This window comes from Mustelus asterias, chromosome 7 (genome assembly GCF_964213995.1).
Source record: "Mustelus asterias chromosome 7, sMusAst1.hap1.1, whole genome shotgun sequence".
In the NCBI taxonomy this organism is placed as follows: domain Eukaryota; kingdom Metazoa; phylum Chordata; class Chondrichthyes; order Carcharhiniformes; family Triakidae; genus Mustelus; species Mustelus asterias.
In genome coordinates, this window is record NC_135807.1 from 68670488 (window position 1) to 68698182 (window position 27695).

General features: G+C 42.1%; 1 protein-coding gene across 1 annotated transcript; it reads right to left on the reverse strand.

Moving 5' to 3' along the window:
- Positions 1-305: 305 nt before the first annotated feature.
- On the reverse strand, positions 306-27695 carry bpnt2 (3'(2'), 5'-bisphosphate nucleotidase 2). Its single transcript, XM_078216201.1, has 5 exons — positions 27091-27695; positions 20099-20261; positions 8764-8859; positions 6069-6230; positions 306-2411 (listed from the first exon to the last, which is right to left on the reverse strand). The coding sequence occupies exons 1-5, from the start codon at positions 27436-27438 to the stop codon at positions 2137-2139; spliced, it is 1044 nt and encodes a 347-aa protein (XP_078072327.1). The 5' UTR covers positions 27439-27695; the 3' UTR covers positions 306-2136.

The window sequence follows — 27695 nt, forward strand, 5'->3', positions numbered from 1 at the left end:
TCCTGCAGGGTGGAGCGGCTGTTGGTAGCTTCGAGATCAGAGGAGCCGTGCAGGAGCAGTAAGGCCTAGCATCACAATCAGGGAAATGGGGTGGATACACCAAATTTCTTCATACGTATTTTGCTTTCAATGGGAGCCCTAGCTCCATGCCCCTTCCCTAACACTAAGTGAGTCACTAAGGCTAACTGCAATGCTTGAACCACTGGTCTGTCTGAAATTTGGTCATTTACTATGACAGGAGAACAAACCTGGAATTTGCTGGTCTGGCTATCATACTGAATGATTTTGGAGTCATTCAAAAGGCTCAGATATGAGCTTTTATCAATGGTATAATCAAAACTAGAAGTGTTCATCTGTTACATAACTGGAACAAGAAACATTATTTTCAAACTGTAGAGAACTTAAGCTAATAAAAAAATAGTATGACACAATGCAACCATTGCAAATAGAAGGGCTGAAAGCTAAAGCACTTTCTACTTGAGTTCTTAAGCTGTGCAAGAACACAAAGTTGGAACGCTTTAAGAACAAATGAAAACCGATATTGTATGGAAGAGATCTTTAAAAAATGGTGCGAGGTCACAAGTTATATTTTTAGCAATAGCACACAAAATGAAAGCATTATTCCTAATGCCACAAACACCTCAATCTACATAGAAGAACTAGGCCAGTGAATAAATGTGCAGCTTTGTCTGAAAACACAAATAGCATACCGACAGTAACACAAATAAAGAAAGGATACGAACAAAGCAACAACAAAGTCAGAAAACAAGATTTGCTGCATTCAGTTAAAGGCGGCACTACTGCAAGTAGAACAATAGCAACATTCTGCTCAATTATAGATCTACAAAATTCCCAGGACACGCACTCAATCGTTTGATCCAAGCTTCAATTCTCCCAGCTTTGTGCCCGTTTTTTTTTGCAATTGCTCATTCAACATTTACTTTCAACAATTATTCAAAGTCAAAAAATTGTGCTTGAACTACAAGTTACATCTGTAATGGACTTTTTTTATATTAAAAAAGTGACCACATAACAAGGTTTTTAAATGCAAAACAATCCCTGATGAGTGCCTTGTATGGCCTACTGTGTTAACGTATCACTTGAAATGGCACTGAACTGAAATGGTATGTAGCACAAGGTACAAGGTTCAATTCTCAGTGTGTGCAGAGTTGGCTGATTTCAAAGGGAGCAATAATAGAAGTTCTACAGCTGGTTTCAAAGTTCCTGCTCCTATTCATTACTCAGAAGTGCCTGCTAAAAGTGTTAATAGCCTGTCACAAACTGAAGGCTCACCCACAAAGACCAGCATTTGTGAAAAGTACCAAAGGTAATCACAAAGCACAAAGTAAGCAGCACCTTCAGTTAATGGGGGAACTACAGAAGATATCCTGGGTTTGTTAAGACCACCCTCTCCGAGGTGCTCACATATCTCTTCATTCATTATTGCCTAGTTGGAACTTGCTAAATATTCAGTAATCCTTTAAACAAAGCAGTAGTGCTGTAACAAATAATGAATTTCCGTATAACTAGTCATGGATTTTGCTAGAATTTAACATTTAAAAGAAAGTGTTGAGGAATAGTTCAGCAACAGAAAATCCTTTATGAGCTTTTACTCACTCACAAAAAGTTATGGGGCTTGTGTTATATGACATACCAAACAAAAACATTTCACTATGTGGTTTATTTAAATATCAGTCTGTGTAGAGGTCTTTAAAAATAAACCAGTTTTTAATCTTAACAGTCATCTCTCTGAGTTAGAAGAGGGAAAAAAAATCTAGTTCTTAAACAGTAGCTTAAACATCAGCTAAATCTAATGGACCTAGAGCTATAGGTTCCATAATTCTGCAACCATAAGTTATTAACTTAAACATTTTATAAACATTCACATTAATACATTAAATTTAGCGAAGTTCATACAAAATTCAGGCCAAACCTGCAATTTTAAAGTCAGGATTGGGTCCTACTAAAACCTAGATTCTTGCTCTACATTGCCTTCCACACCTAATCTTGCCTTCACACGCACACACACACACATATCAGCATAACGATTCCAAAAGAGAACCAGGATAAAAGTTAATTCATGACAATTATGAACACTTTTTTTGCTTTTACATTGCAAGAACTAGTTGGGAAACTCTACAGGATTTTAATAGATTTCAAGTTTGGCAACCTTTCAAGCAATGTCTTGTGGGAGACGCCAATACTGGCAACAATTCCACCGTCATTCAACTCAGTATCAGTGTAATCAATAGCTTTTCCTTCGAGAGTAGTCATTTGACCACCAAGTGCTTCCAAAAGGGCATTGCCAGCACAGATGTCCCACTTCTTGATATTAGTTACATGAAGGTAAACATCAGCATGGTCAGGCTGTTTATCATCAGGTATGTTCAGCAAGGACAGCACTTTATAACCTAAAAAAAGACAAGATTTTGGTAAATTTTCTTCTGGCAGAAAACTTTATATGAACTCAAAAGTTGAAGCAGATGAAATAAAAAGAACTCAGTTCTGAATGGTTTGGATTTTGCTCCATTATTTTCAAGCAAAGGGTTTGAACATTTGCCCAGTAGGCTTGATCTTAGCTACATCAGCATTTGCACTGCTTTTCCATGACAATTAATCAGTATACAAAATGGTATTCAAATGCCACCAGCGACACGCTCAAAGAAATTAAAGATGAATAGGATGCTGAGTACTCAAGCAATAATGCACTTGAAAATGTGGGCCAAACTTTTCCAGTCTCTGGATCGTCAGAGTTGGGATGTATGTTGGAAGATGCGTGTCAGGATCCTGCGGAAGCAACATGAGATATACCTGGGAATTGCCAATCTTTGTGACATCCACAAACTTATCATTCCCCCCACATTCTCATCTACATCATTTATATATATATATATCTCATAAATAATAAGGGACCGAGCATTGATCCCTGTGATATGCCACTGGACACCGGCCTCCAGTCATACAAACAGCCTTCCCCTACCACCTTCTGTTTCCTACTGCTAGGCCAGTTTTAGGTCCATCTTGCCAATTTACCCTGGATCCCATGTGTACATAGAATCATAGGATCACTACAGTGCAGAAAGAGGCCATCTGGTCCATCGAGTCTGCACCAAATTTCCTGCCCTATCTCCGTAGCCCCGCACATTTACCATGGCAAATTCACCTAACCCACACATTATTGGACACTAAGGGGCAATTTAGCATGGCCAATCCAATTAACCAGATGCAGTGATGCTTCAGCGTAATTTGGACAGGCTGAGTGTGTGGGCAAATGCATGGCAGATGCGTATATTGTGGATAAATGTGAGGTCATCCATTTTGGTAGCAAGAAAGGAAGACAGATTATTACTTGAACGGGTGTAAATTGAGAGACGTGGATACTCAGTAAGACCTTGGTGTCCTCATGCACAAGTCACTGAAAATAAGCATGCAGGCAGTAAAGAAGGCATGCTGGCCTTCATAACAAGAGGATTTGAGTATAGGAATATGGATGTTTTGCTGCAATTGTATAGGATGTTGGTGAGGCCAACACAATTGAGTATTGTGGGCAGTTTTGGTGTCCTTATCTGAGGAAAGATGTCCTTGCTGTAGAGGGAGCACAGCGAAGGTTTACCAGGCTGATTCCTGGGAATTGCAGGTCTGTCATGTGAGGAGAGACTAAGTCGGTTAGGATTATATTCACTGGAGTTTAGAAGAGAGAGAGGGGATCTCATAGAAACTTATAAAATTCTAACAGGATTAGACAGGGTAGATTCAGAAAGAATGGTCCCAATGGTGGGGGGAGTCCAGAACTAGGGGTCATAGTTTGAGGATAAGGAGTAAACCTTTTAGAACTGAGGTGAGAAGAAATTTCTTCACCCAGAAGGTGGTGAATGTGTGGAATTCACTACCACAGAAAGTAGTTGAGGCCAAAACGTTGCCTGATTTCAAGAAATAGATATAGCACTTGGGGCTAAAGGGATATGAGGGGAAATCAGGATATTGAATTTGATGATAAGCCATGATCAAAATGAATGGCAGAGCAAGTTCGAAGAGCCAAATGGCCTAATCCTGCTTCTAGTTTCAATGACCGGCATAACTTTGAACTTTTACTTTTTTTAAAATCAGTCTCCCATGTGGGGCCTTGTCAAAGGCTTTGCTGAAATCCATATAAATTACATCAACTGCATTACCCTTATCTACACACCTAATCACTGCCTTGAAAAATTCAATCAAATTCATTAGGCATGACCTTTCTCTGACAAAGCCATTCTGACTGATCAAACCTTGCCTCTCCAAGTGGAATTTTCTTCAGTACTTTCTCCAATAGTTTCCCTACCACTGATGTGAGACTCACTGGTCTGCAGTTCCCTGGTTCATCTCTGCCACTTTTCTATCTTGAAAAGTGAATTAAAAATTTGGGTCAGAACCCCTGTAATTTCCTCCCTTGCCTCCCACAGCAGTCTGGGATACAACTCATCCAGACTTGGGGATCTGTCCACTTTTAAGCATGCCAAAACCTCTAATATCCCCTCACACCCTATGTCAAATTGTTCAAGAACCTCTCAGTCCCTCTCCCCAAACTTTGTACCTACATCCTCGTCTCCTGGGTGAAGACAGATGTGAAGTACTTGTTTAACACCCTACCAATGTCCTCCGGCCTCATGCACAAATTGCCCCCTTGGTCCCTACTTTTTCCCTGGTTTTCCTCTCCCCCCCCAATACACTTGCGGAATATCTTGGGATTCTGCCCAAGCTTACTCACCAGTGCTTTTACATGTCCTTTCTTTGCTCTCCTAACTGCTTTCTTAAGCTCCCCGTTCACTTTCTATACTCCACTAAGGCCTCTCCTGATGCTAAAAGTCTCTCTTTTCTTTCTTATCGAATCCTGAATATTCCTAAATATCCAGATTTCACTAGACTTGTAACTCCCACATTTCATCCTAAAGGTAACATGTTGGGCCTGTACTCTCCCCATTGCCTTTTTGGACACCCCCTCACTGCTCTGCTGTAAATTTTCTCACACGCTGTTCCCAATCGACTTTGGCAAGATCCTGTCTTATTTTAATAAAATCCGCCTTTCTGCAATTCAACACTTTTTTTTTGCAGGCCATTGTTTTCCTTTTCCATATCAAGATACTGCCTTTCCTTACTGCAATAACTGATTACTTAATTCATAATGCAATTCTACCTCCTCTTTTACACTGTTCGCTGTCTTGCCTGAAGATCCTATAGCTGGAAAGTTGAGTTGCCAATCCTGCTCCTCCCTCAACCATGTCTCTATGATGGCAACAATATCACAATTCCATGAGTCAATTCAAACCGTTAACTCATCAATCTTACCTATAATACTTCTAACATTAAAGTAGAGGCCATCCACCTCACCTTACTCCCTTGGAACCCAACATGACTGAACTCCCTCTGTCTTGGTTCCTTTACTATAGTATGCTGTGTCCCCATTGCATTAATGCTCTGTGTTCCCGCTCCCTGCCAAACCAGACCCCAACTACCCACCACCCCTCAGCAAGACCCAACTAACAGTCCTTGACCAGCACCTCATGACTGGACCCAACGACCGCCTACCCATCACACCCACTCAGTCGGTTAAACTTACCCGAATATGGCAGCTACTGTCACGAAAAGCGGACATGTCTTCTTCCTCCAAATTTACTATACTGGCTGGAGTTATCTTAGAGAGACTGCATTGATCAATTTCTGCTTCGGCCAGGATCAGAAGCTGAAAATGGGTAGTATCATCGGGTGATAGAAAACTTTGCGGGCAACTGACTGGAAGATCTAGACCATAGTACCCACACCTGACTATCAGCATTTCTGCAAACTAACAACACGTAGTTTTGCCACATTGAACTCAACAAGTCTAATCAGATTTATAGCGCCAAAGGGTACACACATTATTTTTCTCTGGACCAATTGCAGGAACAAAATCATTCATCACCTTCTGTTTGTATTACTAACATCTCACTACATAAATCACTTGCCAGCTACTGAATTGATACAACATAATTTTTCAATAATAATATTTTAATGAATTACAATTTAAAAAATTCTCATTTCCCAACCAATCTTACCTGCCCCTCCAGCTTCTTTAATGACACTGTCATTTCCAAATGCGTTTTGGGCAAATGCTTTTGCTGTGCCTGTGTGCGACCGGGAAATTATAATTTTTGGTTTCTTCTCATTGTACGATTTACGCATGCTGACATTTGATCCTCCATGTACCATTCCCCAGGCTGTCAGACAAAGAAAGAATTAACATTCAGATAAACAGGAGATTCTGTTCTATATCGTAGCACAATGCCTTTTTAATATTTAAGATTGACAGCATGTACAATTTCTATGTAAATCCCATTTAAGTTTTGCCTTAAAAAACTGAATTTTTCATATACCTTGTGTAAAAGTCGATGTTAGCTTTCCAGGGATCAAACTGAATTATGATTATTAATTCCTACCAGTAATTTAAAGACATGTGCGGGAACCTTTAAGATTTTCCCTCCAATTCTAGCAGCTACTAGCAGGTATTTCAGAATTCAGGACCTTGGTGAGACCGCATTTGGAATATTGCGTGCAGTTCTGGTCACCTCACTATAAGAAGGATGTGGAAGCGCTGGAGAGAGTGCAGAGGAGATTTACCAGGATGCTGCCTGGTTTGGAGTGTCGGTCTTATGAGGAAAGGTTGAGGGAGCTGGGGCTGTTCTCTCTGGAGCGGAGGAGATTGAGGGGAGACTTAATAGAGGTTTATAAAATGATGAAGGGAATAGATCGAGTGAACGTTCAAAGACTATTTCCTCGGGTGGATGGAGCTATTACAAGGGGGCATAACTATAGGGTTCATGGTGGGAGATATAGGAAGGATATCAGAGGTAGGTTCTTCACGCAGAGAGTGGTTGGGGTGTGGAATGGACTGCCTGCAGTGATAGTGGAGTCAGACACTTTAGGAACATTTAAGCGGTTATTGGATAGGCACATGGAGCACACCAGGATGGTAGGGAGTGGGATAGCTTGATCTTGGTTTCAGATGAAGGTCGGCACAACATCGTGGGCCGAAGGGCCTGTTCTGTGCTGTACTGTTCTATGTTCTATGTTCTACTTCTCAACCAATCGGTGTATATCACATGATCATTCACTATGCCTCTGAGAAAGACTCAAGTACACAGCTCAATTTGAAATGCAAACTGTAGTATCCGCCAAGACCAAAGAAAATAATTGAAGACTAGAGAAAAATATCCAATCAACTAGGAAAGATGCTGAAGAATAAACGCATCAGCGAAAGAAGACTGATCTGGAGAAAAGAGTGGCAGAATGGGTTAACAACCATCAGTTAAATAATAATATCACCCACAAAGCCATCTGACAATGTCCTCAGAGAAGCGAAGGAAGATGGTATTTCAGAATTCAGCACTAGACGCAGGAGATGCACAAAATTCGTGAAAAGGTACGATTCATTATCAGAGAACAAACATTTCACAGTCTGCCACCTGACTTCGACAATAAAATAATCAAATTTCATTATTTTGGCATCCAGCATCTAGAGAAGAATGTACATCAACTGAATTGCATTGAAACACTGCTGAACCTGCCAGCAAGACAGCTACCAAGAGTGGTGAAAAACCCTCCTTGTAAAGACTATTAGCCACAAGAGGGCACAGTCCACAATGATTTCATCTTATATGGCAGATAGCACACAATTAAAGCAGACGTTGTATTCAAGCACAAAACGCTCCCCGCAGAGAAATTCCAAAAAGATGTCGTCGCCAATATTCAGGAGAAAGATCGACTTGATGAAGATGTTTGAAAGAAATGGATCAAAGGAATGTGGAATTTGAGACCAGGAGCATTACATAAAGAAGAAAGTTTGCTCATCTGGGATATGTTCAAATCTCATGTTGTTGATGAAATCTCTGAAGAACAGTACCATTAAGATGCAAAACAACTGAATGTTAGAAGACAAAAAAATCATTAACTAAAGGGTGGAAATATGCAAGGACCCTTATTACCAATATCATGTCAATGGATCATCGATGCATCGAACAAACTTGTCAAAAAATCATGTATAGACTTTGGAATATATGTGTCTTCATCAAAGGATGATTATTTGATGAACGGTGATGCCAAAGTTACCGGTGCTATGAATGATGATGACCATTTTGAAGAAGATCCGTATAATGATGCTATGTAATCAGGTTACATGGCCCAATTGTTTGGCGATTCAAATGATGGTCAGTGATTTGAAAGATTTCAACCTTTTGTAGATAATTTATGGTATTTACATTGTGTTGGATGAAATGTATAAATATTAAATAATCAATTAAGTGTTGTTTTTGTTCAGTTTATTTCATTGTGACCGTCTTTTGAGACCCAAGTCAAGAACACACGTACATCCTTCAAAAACATTATTTTTGCGTAAAAGTATACTCCACGAGCAGAATTCTACCGGCAAATCTGCCCGAGTTTCGTATGATCGCGCCTGAGGACAATGGAGAATGCCATTCTCTGAGCCTCGCCCGCCCCCAAAATCAGGGTGGGCGTGCCGGTAGAATTCCGGCCCATGACTTTTGACCTAAAAAATTGGTCTCAGAAATTTGATTTTTACATGAGCTAATGCAGTATCTACCAATCTCCCAGACATTTTACAAACTTTAACCACTGAGTCCAGAGATCTGACTATATTTAAAATTGAGGAACGGTACCTATAATTCTACAAATACGGTAGGAAAAAAATTGAAAAAACATTCAGTAAATTGCGTATAGAATTGCTTTTCATACCTGTAAAATCAGCAAATGGCTTATGGATTACTCCAATCACTGGTTTCCCATTCACAGCTACACACACCATAGTGGTGACATAATGTAAAAGTTTTTCTGCACAAAGATGATAAAAAAAGCGATGTTACCTATATTTTTTTTAGTGCCACAAAATGCAATTCATTTTAAATTCCAATTTATTCCACTGTAGCCAGAAATTGCATCTTAATTTTCCACTTGAATTTAAAGATAACACTGGAAATATTCAAATCATGCCTTAAGAAAAGCCAATTCACACTTTAGAAATTCAGTGTAGGATTCCAGAAGTTCAATTGAGGCATGTGAGAACTGGAGCTCAGACTGCATAAAGATTTTCTATGTGCAGCAACTAAGTTTATTTCTGAGCCTTACAGACAAATTCACACTTGATTTTCTCAGTCCTGTAAGAATTTTACATGGTCTGCTGTAACATTGAAAGCAGTAGTACTATCTTCTTCAAATAGCAGTAAACATCTAGTTAATGAATTTAGTGAGGAGGATGTTCACATCAGGATTCCACTTGAACTGCTGTAAAGCCTGCAATAGATGTACTGTTTCTGTCAGGCACTGGAACCTAAAACATGAGCATTGTTGACCTGCAACTCTGTTTCTCTCTCCACAAATGCTGACTAAGCCACTGAGTGTTTTCAGCATCTTCTATTTGTATTTCAGATTTCCAGCATCTGCAGTAATTTGCTCTTGCACTATAACCTGATATTCTGCAGAACAAAACCTGCTGTAATGTAATAAATAAAGTCCAATTTCCAAAATTATGTTTGTAACATATACCGAATGTAGTGTGTATCTGTTATACTGCAATATGTAAAAATTAGTGATCCCTTGCATTGGAAAAAGAGAGGATCAGGCAAGCTAGGAAAGCGTTTATATGGAGTAAGGGGAAATATGAAGACATAAGGCAGCAAATTAGAGGAGTAAATTGGAAGGAGGTATTCTCGGGGAAATCTACTGAAGAGAGGTGGCAGTTTTTCAAGGAATGTCTGTCTAGGGTTCTACAGGACAATGTTCCGAGCAGACAGGGAGGAGTTGGTAGGTTAAAGGAACCGTGGTGCACGAAAGCTGTGCGGGACCTAGTCGAGAAGAAAAGGAAAGCGTACAAAAGGTTCAGAGAGCTTGGCGAAGATAGGGATCTAGATGAGTATACAGCTTGTAGGAAGGGACTAAAGAAGGAAATTAGGAGAGCCAGAAGGGGGTCACAAGAAGGCCTTGGCAAGTAGAATTAAGGAAAACCCCAAGGCATTTTATAAATATGTGAAGAGTAAAAGGATGAGACGTGAAGGACTAGGGCCTATAAAAGGTGAAGGTGGGAAAATCAGTATGGAACCAGTAGAAATGGCAGAGGTGCTTAATGAGTATTTTGCCTCGGTTTTCACAGAGGAGAAGGACATGGGTGGATGTACTGTGGGCTTGCAGTGGGCTGAAAAGATTGAGTACGTGGACTTTAACAAAGAGGTTGTGCTGGAATCTTTGAATGGCATCAAGATAGATAAGTCGCCGGGTCCGGATGGGGATGTACCCCAGGTTACTGTGGGAGGCGAGGGAAGAGATTGCAGAGCCTCTGGCGATGATCTTTGCATCGTCAATGGAGACGGGAGAGGTGCCGGAGGATTGCGGATGTGGTTCCTATTTTCAAGAAGGGGAATAGGGATAGCCCAGGAAATTACCGACCGGTGAGTCTAACCTCAGTGGTTGGTAAGCTGATGGAGAAGATCCTGAGGGACAGGAGTTATGAGCATTTAGAGAGGTTTAGTATGCTCAAGAATACTCAGCATGGCTTTGTCAAAGGCAGATTGTGCCTTACGAGCCTGGTGGAGTTCTTCGAAAATGTGACTAAACACATTGACGAAGGGAAAGCGGTAGATGTGGTTTATATGGATTTTAGCAAGGCGTTCGATAAGGTCCCCCATGCAAGGCTTCTAGAAAAAGTGAGAGGGCATGGGATCCAAGGGGCTGCTGCCCTGTGGATCCAGAACTGGCTTGCCCAAAGGAGGCAGAGAGTGTGTATAGATGGGTCTTTTTCTAAATGGAGGTCAGTCACCAGTGGTGTGCCCTAGGGATCTGTTCTGGGACCCTTGCTGTTTGTCATTTTCATAAATGACCTGGATGAGGAAGTGGAGGGATGGGTTGGTAAGTTTGCCGACGACACGAAAGTTGATGGGGTTGTGGATAGTCTGGAGGGATGTCAGAAGTTACAGAGGGACATAGATAGGATGCAAGACTGGGCGGAGAAGTGGCAGATGGACTTCAACCCAGATAAATGCGTAGTGGTCCATTTTGGCAGGTCAAATAGGATGAAGGAGTACAATATAAAGGGAAAGACTCTTAGTACTGTGGAGGATCAGAAGGACCTTGGGGTCCGGGTCCATAGGACTCTAAAATCGGCCCTGCAGGTTGAGGAGGTGGTTAAGAAGGCGTATGGTGTGCTGGCCTTTATCAATCGAGGAATTGAGTTTAGGAGTCCGGGGATAATGATGCAGCTATACGAGACCCTCGTCAGACCCCACTTGGAGTACTGTGCTCTGTTCTGGTCGCCTCATTACAGGAAGGATGTGGAAAAGATTGAAAGGGTGAAGAGGAGATTTACAAGGATGTTGCCTGGATTGAGTGGCATGCCTTATGAGGATAGGCTGAGGGAGCTCAGTCTTTTCTCCTTGGAGAGACGTAGGATGAGAGGAGACCTAATAGAGGCATACAAGATGTTGAGAGGCATAGATCGGGTGGACTCTCAGAGGCTTTTTCCCAGGGTGGAAATGGCTGCTACGAGAGGACACAGGTTTAAGGTGCTGGGGTGTAGGTACAGGGGAAATGTTAGGGGGAAGTTTTTCACTCAGAGGGTGGTGGGCGAGTGGAATCGGCTGCCGTCAGTGGTGGTGGAGGCAAACTCAATAGGGTCTTTTAAGAGACTCCTGGATGAGTACATGGGACTTAATAGGATGGAGGGTTACAGGTAGACCTAGAAGGTAGGGATATGCTCGGCACAACTTGTGGGGCCGAAGGGCCTGTTTTGTGCTGTAGTTTTCTATGTTTCTATGTTTTTATGTTTCTATCTTCTTCCCATATAAGGCATTCTATTTTTGCTTTGCTCTTGCTAGAGGCATTGCATTGCGGACTGACAGACAGATAATTAATTCCCACACAATTAAGCCTGAGATGACACACAACATGATTAGATGCAAGATTGCATCAGATCTATTTCAATGTCTGATATGGTTTCTGCATATTACTGTGCAAATAATTAATTTAAAGGTGTGTCTCCACCTGTTTTCAACATGTCAGAGCTGGACCCAAATTTACGGATGGTATCATTAATATGTGACATGTGCATATTGAACAGGAAGCACTTTGCAAACACAGAAGGAGAAACTATTGCTGGTAGCATAGTGGTACTGTCACTGGCTAATCTAGGGTAATGCGCTGGGGACCCGGGTTTGAATTCCACCATGGCAGAAGTTGAAATTTGAATTATAAAAACCTGGAATTAAATGTTTAATGATGACCATGAAATCATTGTCGGTCATAAAAACCCATCTAATTCACTAATGCCCTTTAGGGAAACAACTTTGCCATCCTTACCTGGTCTGGCCTACATGGGATTATAGCAATGTGGTTGACTTTTAAATGCCCTCTGAAATGTCCTAGCAAGCCATTCAGTTCAAGGGTAATTAGGGATGGGCAATAAAGTGACATCCATATCCCGTGAATGAATAAAAAAGGTGTGCTTGTTGTGTTGGAGCAGGTAGATCTGGAACCATCGCATGTTGAAAGCTGGAGGAAGGCCAGGAGAACACACTGACTTTCACCGGGATAATAGATTAATCAGACTAAATTACCCTATTTAAATACCAAAGATATATAACCAGGAACCAACCGAATGGCTGAATCAAGTCTTATTCATTACTGATTAGTAATTGTTGTGATTAATTGACCACATTTATCCAAAAGTATTTTCTGCAGCAAGGAACTGCCATGACAACTCTCACTGCATCCCTCGACCCAAAATGTTGTATTTTGTAACAAGTTATCACAGCACCAGGTTAAACTCCAACAGGTTTATTTGGAATCACGAGCTTTTGGAGTGCTGTTCCTTCATCAGGTGAGTGGCTTCCTACTCACCTGATGGAGCAGCACTCTGAAAGTTCGTGATTCCAAATAAACCTGTTGGAGTTTAACCTGGTGTCGTGACAACTTGTTACTGTGCCCACCCCAGTCCAACGCCGACGTCTCCACATCTTGTATTTTTGTGGGAGACTTAATCCCACACCCCTCACAAAATTACAATATAAATTAACAAGTACCCCATTCCCACATTCACCCTGGAAATGAGCACCTCCGGTGAAAATTTCAACTTCATACTGATTAAGGAGCAAATAATGGAAGAACTAATTATAATTCTCAATATATATATCTACAATATTGACTGCTCCAGAGCATCATTTCTCTCATTCACAATGAAGGTCACAGTGATTAAAGGAAATCTAAATGTCCTCCATCGCCAGGTTTTCAATAGATATGAGCTGCTTAGGGAAAACAACCCTCACAATCAAAGAACAGCCTTAAAATCTTGGGGTTCCACTCTGCTGGTGTAAGTGCAGCAAACTGGAACTCTTGTCCAAAGTCAGAGGTTCCATTCCAAACTCCAGAAACAGGATTATTTACGTTGCCTGAGCTTGCAAAGGATCAACAGTGAAAGCTGACCTAAAACAGAATTCTCCACAGGGACTAAGATTTTTTAAAATGTATTGTTTATCTCACATTGGAGCTACTCTAACTAGGGAAGGCAATCAGTCCTCTCCAGGATGGATTGTCACACCTACCTCAAGCAAATAGCTGCTAAATAGGACCATTGCCAGCTATGATTTTGCAACAGTCAATCTTCTACTGATCCACCATTCAAACCTGACACTAACTTGTAAAACCAAAGTTCATATTCTCTCGGCTGTGTTCCTCAGATGTGTCTCAGTTGATATGCTGCTCACTAATGCTCAGTTTGGGTTCCACCAGGGCCACTCAGTTCCTGACCTCATAAGAGCGTTCGTCCAAATATGCACAAAAGAGCTGAAGTCGACAGGTGAATGGGAATGACATCAAGGCACATTTGACTGAATGTGGCGTCAAGGAGCCCTAGCAAAACTGGAGTCAATGGGGACCATGGTGGGGGATACTCTCCACTGGCTGGAGTCATACCTAGCACAAAGAAAGATGGTAGTGGCTGTTTCAAGCTCAATCTGCTCAGTCCCAGGTCATTGCTGCAGGGGTTCCTCAGGGCAGTGTCCTCAGGCAACCATCTTCAGGTGTTTCTTCAAAGGCAGTCCCTCCATAAGGTCAGAAGAGGTATAGAGTCATAGAGGTTTACAACATGAAAACAGGCCCTTCGGCCCAACTTGCCCATGCCGCCCTTTTTTTAAAAACCCCTAAACTAATCCCAATTGCCCGCATTTGGCCCATATCCCTCTATACCCATCATACCCATGTAACCATCCAAATGCTTTTTAAAAGATAAAATTGCACCCGCCTCTACTACTACCTCTGGCAGCTTGTTCCAGTCACTCACCACCCTGTGTGAAAGAATTGCCCCTCTGGACACTTTTGTATCTCTCCCCTCTCACCTTAAACCTATGCCCTCTAGTTTTAGACTCCCCTACCTTTGGGAAAAGATATTGACTATCTACCTTGTCTATGCCCCTCATTATTTTATAGACCTCTATAAAGTCACCCCTCAGCCTCCTACGCTCCAGAGAAAAAAGTCCCAGTCTATTCAGCCCCTCCTTATAACTCAATCCATCAAGTCCTGGTAGCATCCTAGTAAATCTTTTCTGCACTCTTTCTAGTTTAATAATATCCTTTCTATAATAGGGTGTCCAGAATTGCACACAGTATTCCAAGTGTGGCCTTACCAATGTCTTGTATAACTTCAACAAGACGTCCCAACTCCTGTATTCAATGTTCTGACCGATGAAACCATATTTGCCTATGATTACACAACGCTCAGTACTATAGGCCCTAGAAATTTGGTCAAGCTTAATATATAACCTGTATTCTTTTATTCTCCCTTTCGGTACTTTATTTCTAATCAAAGAAGCCGATTCCAATTAAACCTAATCATGGTCCCCACTTGAGAGACAAACAAGATCCAAGCTGACAAGACTTTGTATCCCATCTTGGGCTTGATCAAACAAAATTCAAGCTGACAGGATGAGGCATTGCACTCCCTCCCGGGCTTGATCTAATGCTTCATCTTAGCCAAAAGACTGATTGCATCAGGCAAAGCCTCCTATTAACCTCATTGGCTACCCAGATCCTTTATAATACCCTCGCCTGGGCAAACCACAATCGCAGGCCTCAGCACACCTCCAGTGCTATGGACTAGCCTCATCCTCTGCCTGATCATACTAACATTAGATATAGAAAAGCTGAAGTAGGTCAGTAGTTATGTTGACTAAAACCAGTCGTGGTTAATCAGCATTCGGAAAGGTAAGTGGGACTGTGGAAGGTTAAATAGAATCAAATTAGGCGAGACAAGATTATAATAGAATCAATGAGCTGAGACAAGAGAATCAATTTGTTGAGAAAAGATTATAGTAGAATAAACTAGTTGAGACTAGTCTGAGGAACATAGTGAATCATGTAGACAAAAGGTATAAATATTGAGCTCTCAGAGTGCTCAGGGATGAGAACAATACTTGAAAGGAAGACCTGAAGTCCAGGACTCAATACACAACCATGATGAGAGACTGATTACTTCCGTATGAACGGCTGGTATTACTCTGCACAAGAAGTGAGCATGTGCATTGTTTGTTTTGGCTAACAAATAAAAGTTTTATTTGGAATACTATTTTCCCCAGTACGAGTGCGGTAAGGAGTTTATTACCATGCAGAGGTCTCTCACCTTTCTTGGGCAAATTAGGCGCAACAGTACCAATCATGACTCTTCAAACGCTAAAGCAGTCCTCGTCCAAAGCAGTAAGTGGCAAGTAACATTCACGCCACACAAGTGGCAGGCAATATCCATCTCCAATGAGAAAGAATCTAACCCTCTCCCCTTGACATTCAATAGCATTACCGTCGCTAAATCCCCCCCGGAAGTTATTATTGGCCGTAAACTGAATTGGGCCAGCCATATAAATACTGCAGCTGCAAGAATAGGTCAAAGGTTAGGAATTCTGCAGCATGTAATTCATCGCCTGCCTCCCCAAAGCCTATTCACCATCTACAAAGGCACAAGTCAGGAGTGTAATGGAAAACTCTCCACTTGCTTGAAAGAGTGCAATCCAACAACACTTAAGAAGCATCATCCAGGACAATGTAGCCTGCTTGACTGTTACCCCATCCACCACCTTAAACATTCATTCCCTCCACCAACACAAATAGTGACAGCAGTGTGTAATATCTACAAAACGTACTGTAGTAACTCACCAAACAGCACCTTTCAAACATGTGACTTTTATCACCTTGAAAGACAAGGGGAACAGACACACAGGAACACCACCACTGTAAGTTCTCCTCCAAGCTCTGTTCCTTCAGTGTCACTGGGTCAAAATTCTGGAACTCCCTTCCTAACAAGCACCGTGGGCACAGCTGCACCACATGGACTGCAGCGGTTCAAGAAGGCAGCTCTGCACAACTTTCTCGAGGGCAATTCCGGATGGCAATAAACGCTGGCTTTGACAGCGATGTCCACACCCCACGAAAGAATAAATAAAGTTGTGCAGCTTTTCCACTACATATCAAAGGTTATTGCTTTCTTCTCTGTCAAGTGCCAACCCAGAAAGATCTAGTGCAAAAGAAAACAGAACTGCAGGTCCATCAGAGAAACAGTCAACCAGAAAGGAGCTGAACAGCCTAGTCAGCAGGCGAATACCTCTGATGTGAAATAAGTATTCACTAGAATAAGCAGGGCCATAAGCTGTGAAAACTTCAAGTACATATGGCCAAAAACAAGCAGGGTAAGTGACCCTCTGATCTTATCATAGAATCCCTACTGTACAGAAGGAAGCCATTCGGCCCATCGAGTCTGCACCGACCACAATCCCACCCAGACCCTATCCCCATAACCCTATGCATTTACCCTAGCTCATTCCCCGACACTAAGGGGAATTTAACATAGCCAATCCACCTAATCCACACACCTTTGGACTGTGGAAGAAAGCAGAGCTTAGAGGAAATCCACGCAGACACGGGGGAACGTGCAAGCTCCACACAGACAGTGACCCAAGCCAGGAATCGAACCCAGGTCACCTTGTGAGACTAACAGGCATTTTAGCCTAACTGTGCACCTTACTGCATAGGAAATACCATACCATTTGCTTTCCTTCCCATAACTCACATAAAATACAAAGTCATTGGGCTCCTCAGTCTCTGCCAAGCAAAATTCTATTCCTGAGTATTCCCTCATCTTTGCTAAACTATTCAATTAAGTTGGAGTAACAAGCCTCTTCTTTCAAGGCAAAGCAACTTAAATTTATTTATCTTAAGGTGTTTGCAGTTGCCAGAGTGACACGGAAAATGCACAAAGGATGTGTTATCGCTCAGACCCTGTTCAGGATGGACAATTAAATACTTACAAAGGCCAAAGTCACCAAGCTGGAAGTGGCATGCCAGATATCATTTACAACACTGAAACAGGATTCATATGGTACTGACTCTCAGGAGACAATATCGGACACTCAAGTTATGTATTGTAGGACTAACTGCACACTTGCACAGTGCTCTCACTAGACAAAGAAGGCACTGACTAAGTGAAGTGGGAATTCTTGTGAATTGCATTTAGATGAATGGGCTGCAGCTTTGTAGTGGATGAAAATTCCACAATGGAGCCCCACATCCGCCAAATGCACAAATTCCCTCACGGCTCCGATGTTCTTCTTTCACCAGAAAATAGATAACAGTTCTTTCTCGCCTCCGATTCAGGCACAGGCATTCAACGATGAGATTACAGAAATAAGCATAAAATGCTGCATGCAATGACATCCCACACATATGAAATTAGCCCCACCATGTCATTGCCTGACATCTTCCAAAAGTTGTTTTCTGCAAGTTACAAAAGATCATAGGAGTATAGCAGATCTTCAGGAAACAACAAGCTGCTTTTAAACAGAGGGCATGTCCCTCATATTGACCATGCCTTTATCATACATCAGCGAGTCCCATTCATTGCATAGTCAAAGTCAGACTTCTAATACTTAGGAACAATTGCAACCTTTCTCCCTCACCCGCCCTCACCACCCCCCAGCCCCATCCCCCACCCACACACCACCCCTATATCTTGGTAGTGGGCAAACAAATGGAACAAACTATTAATGTTGCTTCAGGAGTGAATGACCACAATAAAAATGAATATCTCCTCTACTCGTTTCAGATGCTGCCACCATATGGACGCATCCTTGTAATTCTGAAACCCTGGACTAGAACATCTGCATTTTCTTAATGGCAGGCAAGATGCATAAAAATGTCAGTTCCTTCAATATGAAGCAGAGTTCAGTTTTCTCATGTCATTGCTGCGCAAGAAAACAAGGGAGTCTCAGACAACCCTAATGCTACCAAAAGAATCACAATGTCAAAGTCCCAAAAATGCCCTAACAACAACAGTGGCATGAAAAACAATAAGATCTGTAGCGCCTTGGAAATCCTTCAGATCCTTTTATCTTTGTTGAATGCCATACAGCTGAATCTGAGGTGGGCCAGTGAAGGGGGAAGATCTCACTCAAGCGAAAAGCGAAATGAGGAGACATTTGAGAGTGCAGACAGTCACAAACCAATCAAATAAATATTTTCCTGGCTCCCACACACTCTTCTACCTCTGCCCTTCAGAAGTTAAGTGCTCGTCCACCACTGAAGATGATAAATGCTTCGTAGTAAAAGATCACGATTACAGCAGAAACTAAAAGCATGATAAGACAAGCTGGGATAGCAAATTACACGTGCAGCACATCTTGGTTCATTACTGGACTAGCTCAGCAAACTGCCATGTATAGGGGAAAATACACTTTAATTTACATTCTGTGCAGGCATTAAATGACAGAGAATAACCTCTCTTTTAAAAAGCCTTAATTCTGTTTTCTTTCTTCCTTTCCCCTAAGCTTTCACTCATTTCAAATAACTCCAGTCTCCAATGTGTTCTTCTTTTAAGCCCATTCTGTGCTATTGACTTGCACTACTCGTTAAAAAAATCTCATTCTGCTTCACAAGATTCTTTAAACTTTTTAGCAAGCTGAAAAGAATCTTTAAAATAACAGTTCTCAAAATCCATATCATTTTAAAACAGCGTGTCCTCCAAGTCCCATCAATAGGGAATAACATGGGAGATCTTAATTAGAAATCTTGCATTTACCAGCCAGTTCCTGTCCACAAACTTTGCCTCCTGCTGTCTGGCAAAAGATTACAATGTAAAATCTGTACAATTTATAATGGAATTTTTTATATGCAAATTATTGTGCGTCACAATGTTTTCTTTTAATGTTTTACTCCATCCTTAAAGTTACAAAGCCAATGCTTAGAGTGGAGTGGGCAGACCAAATCCATTCCTTGCTTGCTCCAAAAACCAAATCAAAATCTAATTTCCAATTCATGCTCCCCTCAAGAGAGACAAACAAGATCCAAGCTGACAAGATAAGGACATCACACCCAATCTTGGGCTTGATCCAACACTTGATCTTAGCCAAAAGGTAGTTGGCCATCAGATGGCATAGAGGCTCAAGTTTCCTACTGGTCACCTGGAATTTCCAGGACGGTTCGTCTAATGATCTACTGCAATGTTCAAGAGCATCATCATTTTTATATAGTATATATCAATAAACTGCTGCTTCTTAGCTTCATAGGGCAGCATAGTAGCATTTTGATTAGCACTGCTGCCTCACAGCACCAAGGACCCGGATTAAATTCAGTTCCCGGCTTGGGTCACTGTCTGTGCAGACTCTGCACATTCTCCCCGTATCTGCGTGGGTTTCCTCCCACAGTCCGAGAGACGTGCTGCTTAGGTGCATTGGCCATGTTAAATTCTTCCTCGAACAGGCATCGGAGTATGACAAGTAGGAGATTTTCACAGTAACTTCATTGCAGCGTTAATGCAAGTCTATTTGTGACAATAACACACACGCGATTTATGAAGAGCACCCACAGGCAGTTCAGCGAAGACCATAAATGTTGAACCTAAATACCACATTTTATTGTCTAATATTCAAACACACGTCCTGAATACCAAACAAAATGTAAATAATTCTGTTCAATAAATACTGCCTTATTAATGTACATTGCTGTTTTTTTTTTAATTTCTAGACACAAAATTCAAAAATATAGATTGTACCTGTATATTCCTGAGTGGCATCAAGCGGATCAATCCAGACTGTAATGGTGTCAGAAGACACTTCTTCAGTCGTAGATGTTTTGTCCAGGATTTCCTTTGGAATTGCATGATCCCATGAAGCAATCTCTGGTGTGGCACCAACATTCCGTTCTTCAGAGAATACCTAATGCAAATGCCACTCCCATAAATTGATTTGTTTGGCCAATAAATGTGTGCTATTCCATTACAGAAATCATCACTTTTCATACTTATGATACTTCAGTTCAAGTCACAGTATACAAATGCAGCAGATGTTATCAAAATGTAAACAAGCTTCCTCTGTGGCTGAATGGGTAAATACATCACCTGACGTGATGCTGAGCTAGATGGAGATCCAATATTTGCTCTATGATAAGTGAGCATATCTCACTCAGCACTACAGTTAATCTGGGTTAGTTTGAGGCAAATTAGATGAATCAGCCTCAGATTTGCCTCTGCTGATCTCACTCCAATGATACCTGTTGAAAGTATGCAAACTTAAACTCTCAGGTGATACTGTAGCAAGAGGGACAGAAGAGTTTGGACTTTAGCCTCATCAGTAGTTCAGCCTTAAGTATAGAATTTTTCCATACTTGTATGAAGCGATGATACATAATTTGATTTGATTGTGCGCGTGCTTTGGCAGTTGATTCAAGCAATCTTCATTTCCAAGTCAAAAACTTTTGAATAACAATGCAGGTGTCCCTCGTGATTTTTAATGAAGTGTGTTATTTATACCATCATGGATCCTCAGTGTATCAGCACATTTGCACTATGTACACCAAAAATTAATACTCTGAAGCAAAAAAACCTCTGTGTTCCATTGTAACTAGCCACACTCCGCTGCATCATAAAAGGTGAAAGGTTTCTGGATCATACACTCCAAAAAGTGGTAGATGGTTCAGGCCACAAGGATAGTGTTTAAGCAGAGAAGTACTGACCATTGCCAGAGGCAGCAGAGGGAGGCAAAACACACTGGTGCAGGGACAGCTTGAGCAACATGATCTGTTCAGTAGGTGAATAGTATTGGACTAGTGTGAGGTAGACAATGACAGCAACAGAGGGTGGTGGTCCTGAGCACATAACACAGTGGACACGACCCAGGAAGTGAGAAACTGACGGATTACAAGAATAAGGGAGCAATAAAGGAAGGAGATTTTGTTGTCAATTTCTTTTTGCAATCATGACCTTGGGGTCAAAGTGAAGGAAATCATGGAATGGGTGGAAACATTTCAGAAATCGAGTGGGAGCAACCAATAATGGTGGTGCACATTGGAACCAATGAAATACATTAAAATATATGAGGTTTTCCAGAGGGTTTTTAACAGAGTTCAGCACTAGATTTTAAAAAAATAAGAGTTCAAGGAAGGTAATCTCTGTATTTCTGCCTGTGCTACATGTTGGCCAGGCTAAGAAATTTAACAAGGCCCCAGTGCATTGTTTCAGAGCTGAAGTAGGAGTGAAAGGTTCACATTCTTAGGACACTGGGTAAACAGAGCAGTGGGGCAGCTCTTAAACTAACACAGCAGAGGGGTAGAGAAGGTAAGCAAGATTAAAATGCCGAAGTATAATAACCTTCTCACCTCATAATAATAATGACATATTTAAGGGGAAATTAGTTAAATTATTCAACCATAGAAAACTACGTGAGAAATAGTGAGAAAGCTTGGCAAAACAATTAGTATTAGAAAGTTGTAGCAATGGGCCAACACAGACGCAATGGAGTGAATCTTAACTCCTAAAATCAGGTGTCGAGCTAAGGAGAGATGTTAGAACTTTCTAAAATCTCAAACCTGACCTCAATCCAACCCATCCAATTCCGGGTTTAATGGAAATGGGACAAGAAACAGGCAGCCAAATCCCTCCCAGGAAGCAGTGTACAATTTAGTAACCTCAGATTTAAGCTGGTTGGCAGGATTAACTGTGGCCAGCAGCTTCCACAAACCCAGCAGCTTAAGGGAGAAGAAGACAACTTCAGGGAGAAGGCAAGTATCTTTATAACATTGCTTGTGGATCAAGAATGCAGCCCTTGACCCTTTCAAGCTCCCTTGCACCCCATAATCAGATGCCCAGGATTAGGGATTGCAACAGCACTACCTCCACAATACCCCCCTCCAACTCCCAAACACATGCACGCTCAAGAGCAGCTGATGGCTTCTTGCCCGGTTTGTGGTCCGCTCCCCTGCTAGCTAGGAGCCATGGCTGTCCATCAAAAAGATTTCCAATTTGGAACTTACATGAAAAATCACTGTGTATACTCACTCCTTAGGACTCCTGACTTTCCAGAGTAAGACTCCACCACAACCACCCAACTCTCCCCACCCCAGCAGATGAAATCTTTTCCCATCAAGATCAGGATCAATGGTTTCATTCCGTACTGCAAACACCTGACTCTAAACATACATACTGGTCAAGGACAGGATCGTGTTTATACTTTCCTGAACAGGCGCTGGAGTGTGGCAACTAGGGGATTTTCACAGCAACTTCATTGCAGTGTGAATTGTAAGATACTTGTGACTAATAAATAAACTTTACTTTACATCTTTCAACAAGCCAGAACATGGTTTGATTCACATTTTGGCACTTGCATGAAGAATGGCCGCTCAAATAAAGTTCTGGAAGATTGCTATTATCTACAAAAGTAGATTATCTGCATAAAGTAGCATGTCCAAGAGAGGAGATTTTTTAAAAACCCTCAGCGGGAAGGGAAAACACCAGCGCTGTTCAAAATAGACTGGGTGATTGCTTTGCTGAGCACTTTCGGTCTGTGCGCAATCAGGACCCTGACCTTCCTGTTACTTGTCATTTTAACACATGATCCTGCTCCCATGCCCATGTCTGTCGCACAGTGGCAGGGGGTGGCATGGTGGCACAGTGGTTAGTACTGCTGCCTCACAGCGCCAGGGACCTGGGTTCGATACCTGGCTTAGGTCACTGTCTGTGTGGAATTTGCACGTTCTCTCCGGGTTTGCGTGGGTTTCCTCCGGGTGCTCTGGTTTCCTCCCACAGTCTGAAAGATGTGCTGGTTAGGTGCATTGACCCGAACAGGCGGCAAATGTAGCAACGAGGGGAATTTCACAGTAACTCCATTGCAATGTTAATGTAAGCCTTAATCATAGAAATCATAGAAACCCTACAGTGCAGAAAGAGGCCATTTGGCCCATCGAGTCTGCACCGACCACAATCCCATCCAGGCCCTACCCCTATATCCCTACATACTTACCCGCTAATCTAACCTACGCATCTCAGGACACTAAGGGGCAATTTTAGCATGGCCAATCAACCTAACCTGCACATCTTTGGACTGTGGGAGGAAACCAGAGCACCCGGAGGAAACCCAAACAGACACGAGGAGAACATGCAAACTCCACACAGACAGTGACCCGAGCCGGGAATTGAACCCAGGTCCCTGGGTTTCTTACGCCGATTCTTACTTGTGACTAATAAATAAACTTTTGGCTTGCTGCAATGTTCCAGTGTAGCTCAACACAAACTAGAGGAACAGCATCTCATCTTCCGGCTAGGCACATTACAACCTTCAAATTCTTACAGCCATCAAATTCAATGACTTCAAATGATTAACTCTACCCCACCTCAACCCCTTTGTTTTCATTTTATTTAATTTTTAACTGTTCTTCACCTTTTATTTCTTTATCTTTATTTTCTTCCCCCCTACTTTATCCCCTTTCCTTACCTCTCCCCATTTTCCTCTCCCACCCATCTCCCCCCACATCATCTCCTATCACAGTTTACCCTCCGATTTCAGCTTCTCTGCCGTTTGACTATTCACACCTTCTATTCTCTCCATGGACTGCCATTAGCAGCCTTTCCCCTTGTTTTTGTGGCTATGACTCATCTTTCATTCCCTCACCCTACAGTATAAATATCTCCACTTTCTATGACTTTTAGCTTTGACAAAGGGTCGTCTGGACTCGAAACATTGGCTCTTTTCTCTCTCCTTACAGATGCTGCCAGACCTGCTGAGATTTTCCAGCATTTTCTCTTTTGGTTTCAGCTTCCTGCATCTGCAGTAATTTGCCTTTATCTAGTTGTTCACAATAGAGTTGACCACCAAAGGCCTAAACCATCAGGTCAAGATGGAAAGCTGTCAAGAGGGATATTCTGATAAAATTATGAGCTGTTCTCATTGCTATCCCCTTCCCAGCTTTGGTAAAGGTCATAGAGGTTTACAGCATAAAAACAGGCCCTTTGGCCCAACTTGTCCAAGCCGCCCTTTTTTTTTTAAAACCCCTAAACTAATCCCAATTGCCCGCATTTGGCCCATATCCCTCTATACCCATCTTACCCATGTAACTATCCAAATGCTTTTTAAAAGATAAAATTGTACCCGCCTCTACTACTACCTCTGGCAGCTTGTTCCAGTCACTCACCACCCTGTGTGAAAAAATTGCCTCTCCGGACACTTTTGTATCTCTCCCCTCTCACCTTAAACCTATGCCCTCTAGTTTTAGACTCCCCTACCTTTGGGAAAAGATATTGACTATCTACCTTGTCTATGCCTCTCATTATTTTATAGACCTCTATAAAGTCACCCCTCAGCCTCCTACGCTCCAGAGAAAAAAGTCCCAGTCTATTCAGCCCTCCTTATAACTCAAACCATCAAGTCCCGGTAGCATCCGAGGAAATCTTTTCTGCACTCTTTCGAGTTTAATAATATCCTTTCCATAATAGGGTGACCAGAATTGCACATAGTATTCCAAGTGTGGCCTTACCAATGTCTTGTACAACTTCAACAAGATGTCCCAACTCCTGTATTCAATGTTCTGACCGATGAAACCAAGCATGCCGAATGCCTTCTTCACCACTCTGTCCACCTATGACTCCACTTTCAAGGAGCTATGAACATGTACCCCTAGATCTCTTTGTTCTGTAACTCTTCCCAATGCCCTACCATTAACTGAGTAAGTCCTGCCCTGGTTCAATCTACCAAAATGCATTACCTCGTATTTGTCTAAATTAAACTCCATCTGCCATTCGTCAGCCCACTGGCCCAATTGATCAAGATCCCGCTGCAATTGGAGATAACCTTCCTCACTGTCCACCATGCCACCAATCTTGGTGTCATCTGTGCAGGAAAAGGAACAGGAGGTCCAACATTTGATGTGAAAAATTAAGTTAAAAAAAAACACACATGAACACCTGCCTGAAGTTGACAAGGGAATAACCTGATTAGCACATTCAACAACTTGACTGCGGCCCCACTGGGGCTTCTTCTGTTGTGCCACAGTAACTTCTGTGAAAGTCCACTTTTTTATGCAAATAAATGGAGTTTCTACAATACGTATAATGGAGTAGATGAGAAAATAATTCCCTCCAAAGTCTATGAAAAAGTGGTTAAGGAAAACACAAAAACCAAGTAGTGGAGGTTCAATCCCAAAAGAAAGATCAGCAATGTAACAGAACACAACATCTTCAAGATTTCCTCCCAATTTAACACCATTCCAGTTGGATTAGGCAAGTGAGTGGCATTTGCAGAGAGCTGGCATGGATCACATGGACCAAGTGGCCTCTTCCTGTGCTGTAACCATTCGGTGATTCTATGCATGTGGTATTTTTCAAATAACAAACCAGTCAGTTTAATATCAGTGGTGGGTAAGGTTTAAGAAGCAATAATCAATGAGAGGTTTGAGTTAATTGAGAGGCAGCACATATCTATACAGTACAAGACAGATCATGCTCAACTAATCTAGTTTAATTTTTTGATAAAACAATGAGTTGGTTGATCAGGGGAATGTGGTGGATGATTGGATTCTAAGAAAATATTTGACCACGTACCATATAAAAGGCTGGTTCATAAAATTAAAACCCATAGAATAGGAAGGTTAGTATGTCAGCTTGGAAAGAAATTGGTGTAAGGACAGAAAACAGGCATGGTAAATGGTTGTTTTTCAAACTGCAGAATAGTGGACGCAAGGTACTGTCATAGGGCCATTGATATATGTTCAAAATTTGCCAATAATACCAAACTTGAAGGTGCAACAAACTGAGGATGAAACCAACTGACTGCAACACTGATAGGCTAGCATACAAAAGACAGATGGAATTAAATGCAGCATTTTTGGCAGAAGAGCCAGAGAGAGGTAATACAGACTAAATAGCACAGGTCTAAAGAGTATGCAGGTACAGAGACCTGGGATTCATGTGTCTGGATCTTTGAATGCAGCAGTACATATTGAGAGTAGTTAACAAAGCTGTCCCTGATGGTGGGGGTCGGGGGATATGGATTTAAGGTTTTGTGCAAGAGATGTAGGGGGATGTGAGAATTTTTTTTTAGTGAAAGACAATTAGCTGGAACCTACTGCCTTCTAGGATATTGGGAGCAGAGACAAGTAATAGTTTTGAAAGAAAATTGAATGCATACTTTATAAATAAACTTGTTGGGTAGCAGGGATAGAACGGGGGATGAGACTTACTGGAGTACTCTACAGAGAGACACAGCATGGACGAAATAGGCCTTCTGTGACCCTATGACTCCAAAACAATGTATTTCTGACAATGGCATAGGAGATAAATGTCAAGCGAAAAATCAACTACTAAGTGCAAAATAAAAATGGCTAACAATGAATAGTTACTACTCATTTTAAAGCATTCCGAAGAGAACAAATCATCTCTTCTGAAATATCCAACTTGTTCTGCTCAATGCTATTTTAAACCAGAAACTTACGTGATCTAAAAATAAGTCTCAAGGCTACAGAACTTTAAAATAAAACCTGTGATTAGTTGTTACACTGTTGTCGATAGTAAGTGTAAGTGTTTTAAATTACTCCCACCACAATTACTCACCTCTGAGATAGTAGAATTGTTACATGAACAGGGGAAAGTGTTATAAGCCTCAAGGCAGCAGTTACACTGCCGAATGAATGAAACATAGAGTGCAACCCCTTTCCCCAAGATTTGGTTATTTTCCCCCTCTCTGCCGCATTGCCTTTCGTGATTCTTGTGGCCGAGCTCACCTGTATGGTTGGGAATGTATTTTTAATTAAATTGTACATCATCTGATGTGACAGCAAGTCTCCGGTGGTGAGCATCTCATCAGCTCCTTCCTTAGTTTTCCCTTTGCTTTTCCCGTTGAGTTCTCCCCCTTCCATCACTCGCTTGACCTCCTCCCCTCCCCGCACGGCGGCTTCCACCGACAACGCCAGCAGCTCCCTCAGGTCCACCCGGTCCGTGCCCGGCAGCTTCCTGAACATGGCGATCCTGCCGGCCAGAAAGCCCGAGTAGAAATGGTAGAGGACTCCAACGGCGAGCAAGGCAAACACGGCCACGCCGAGCGGAGACAGCCGTATGCCCATGGGGGCCATGGCGGGGTGCAGAGTAAAGGCCGCTTGGCGGCTGCTGCTGCTGATGGAGGTGGCTCGAGGCGGACCGCTCCCGGGCTCACGTTCCAATCCCCGAGCGCGAGCTCCCCTCCCCGGGCACCGCGCCGCTGACTGGTCCTCACCACCTTCTCAACAATTGCTACACATCAAGTATCAAACTGCAACTTCGTCTCGCTACAATCCAGCAGCGCAAGCTCCTCTCCACCACCTCCTCCTCCTCCTCCAATAGGTCACAGGGT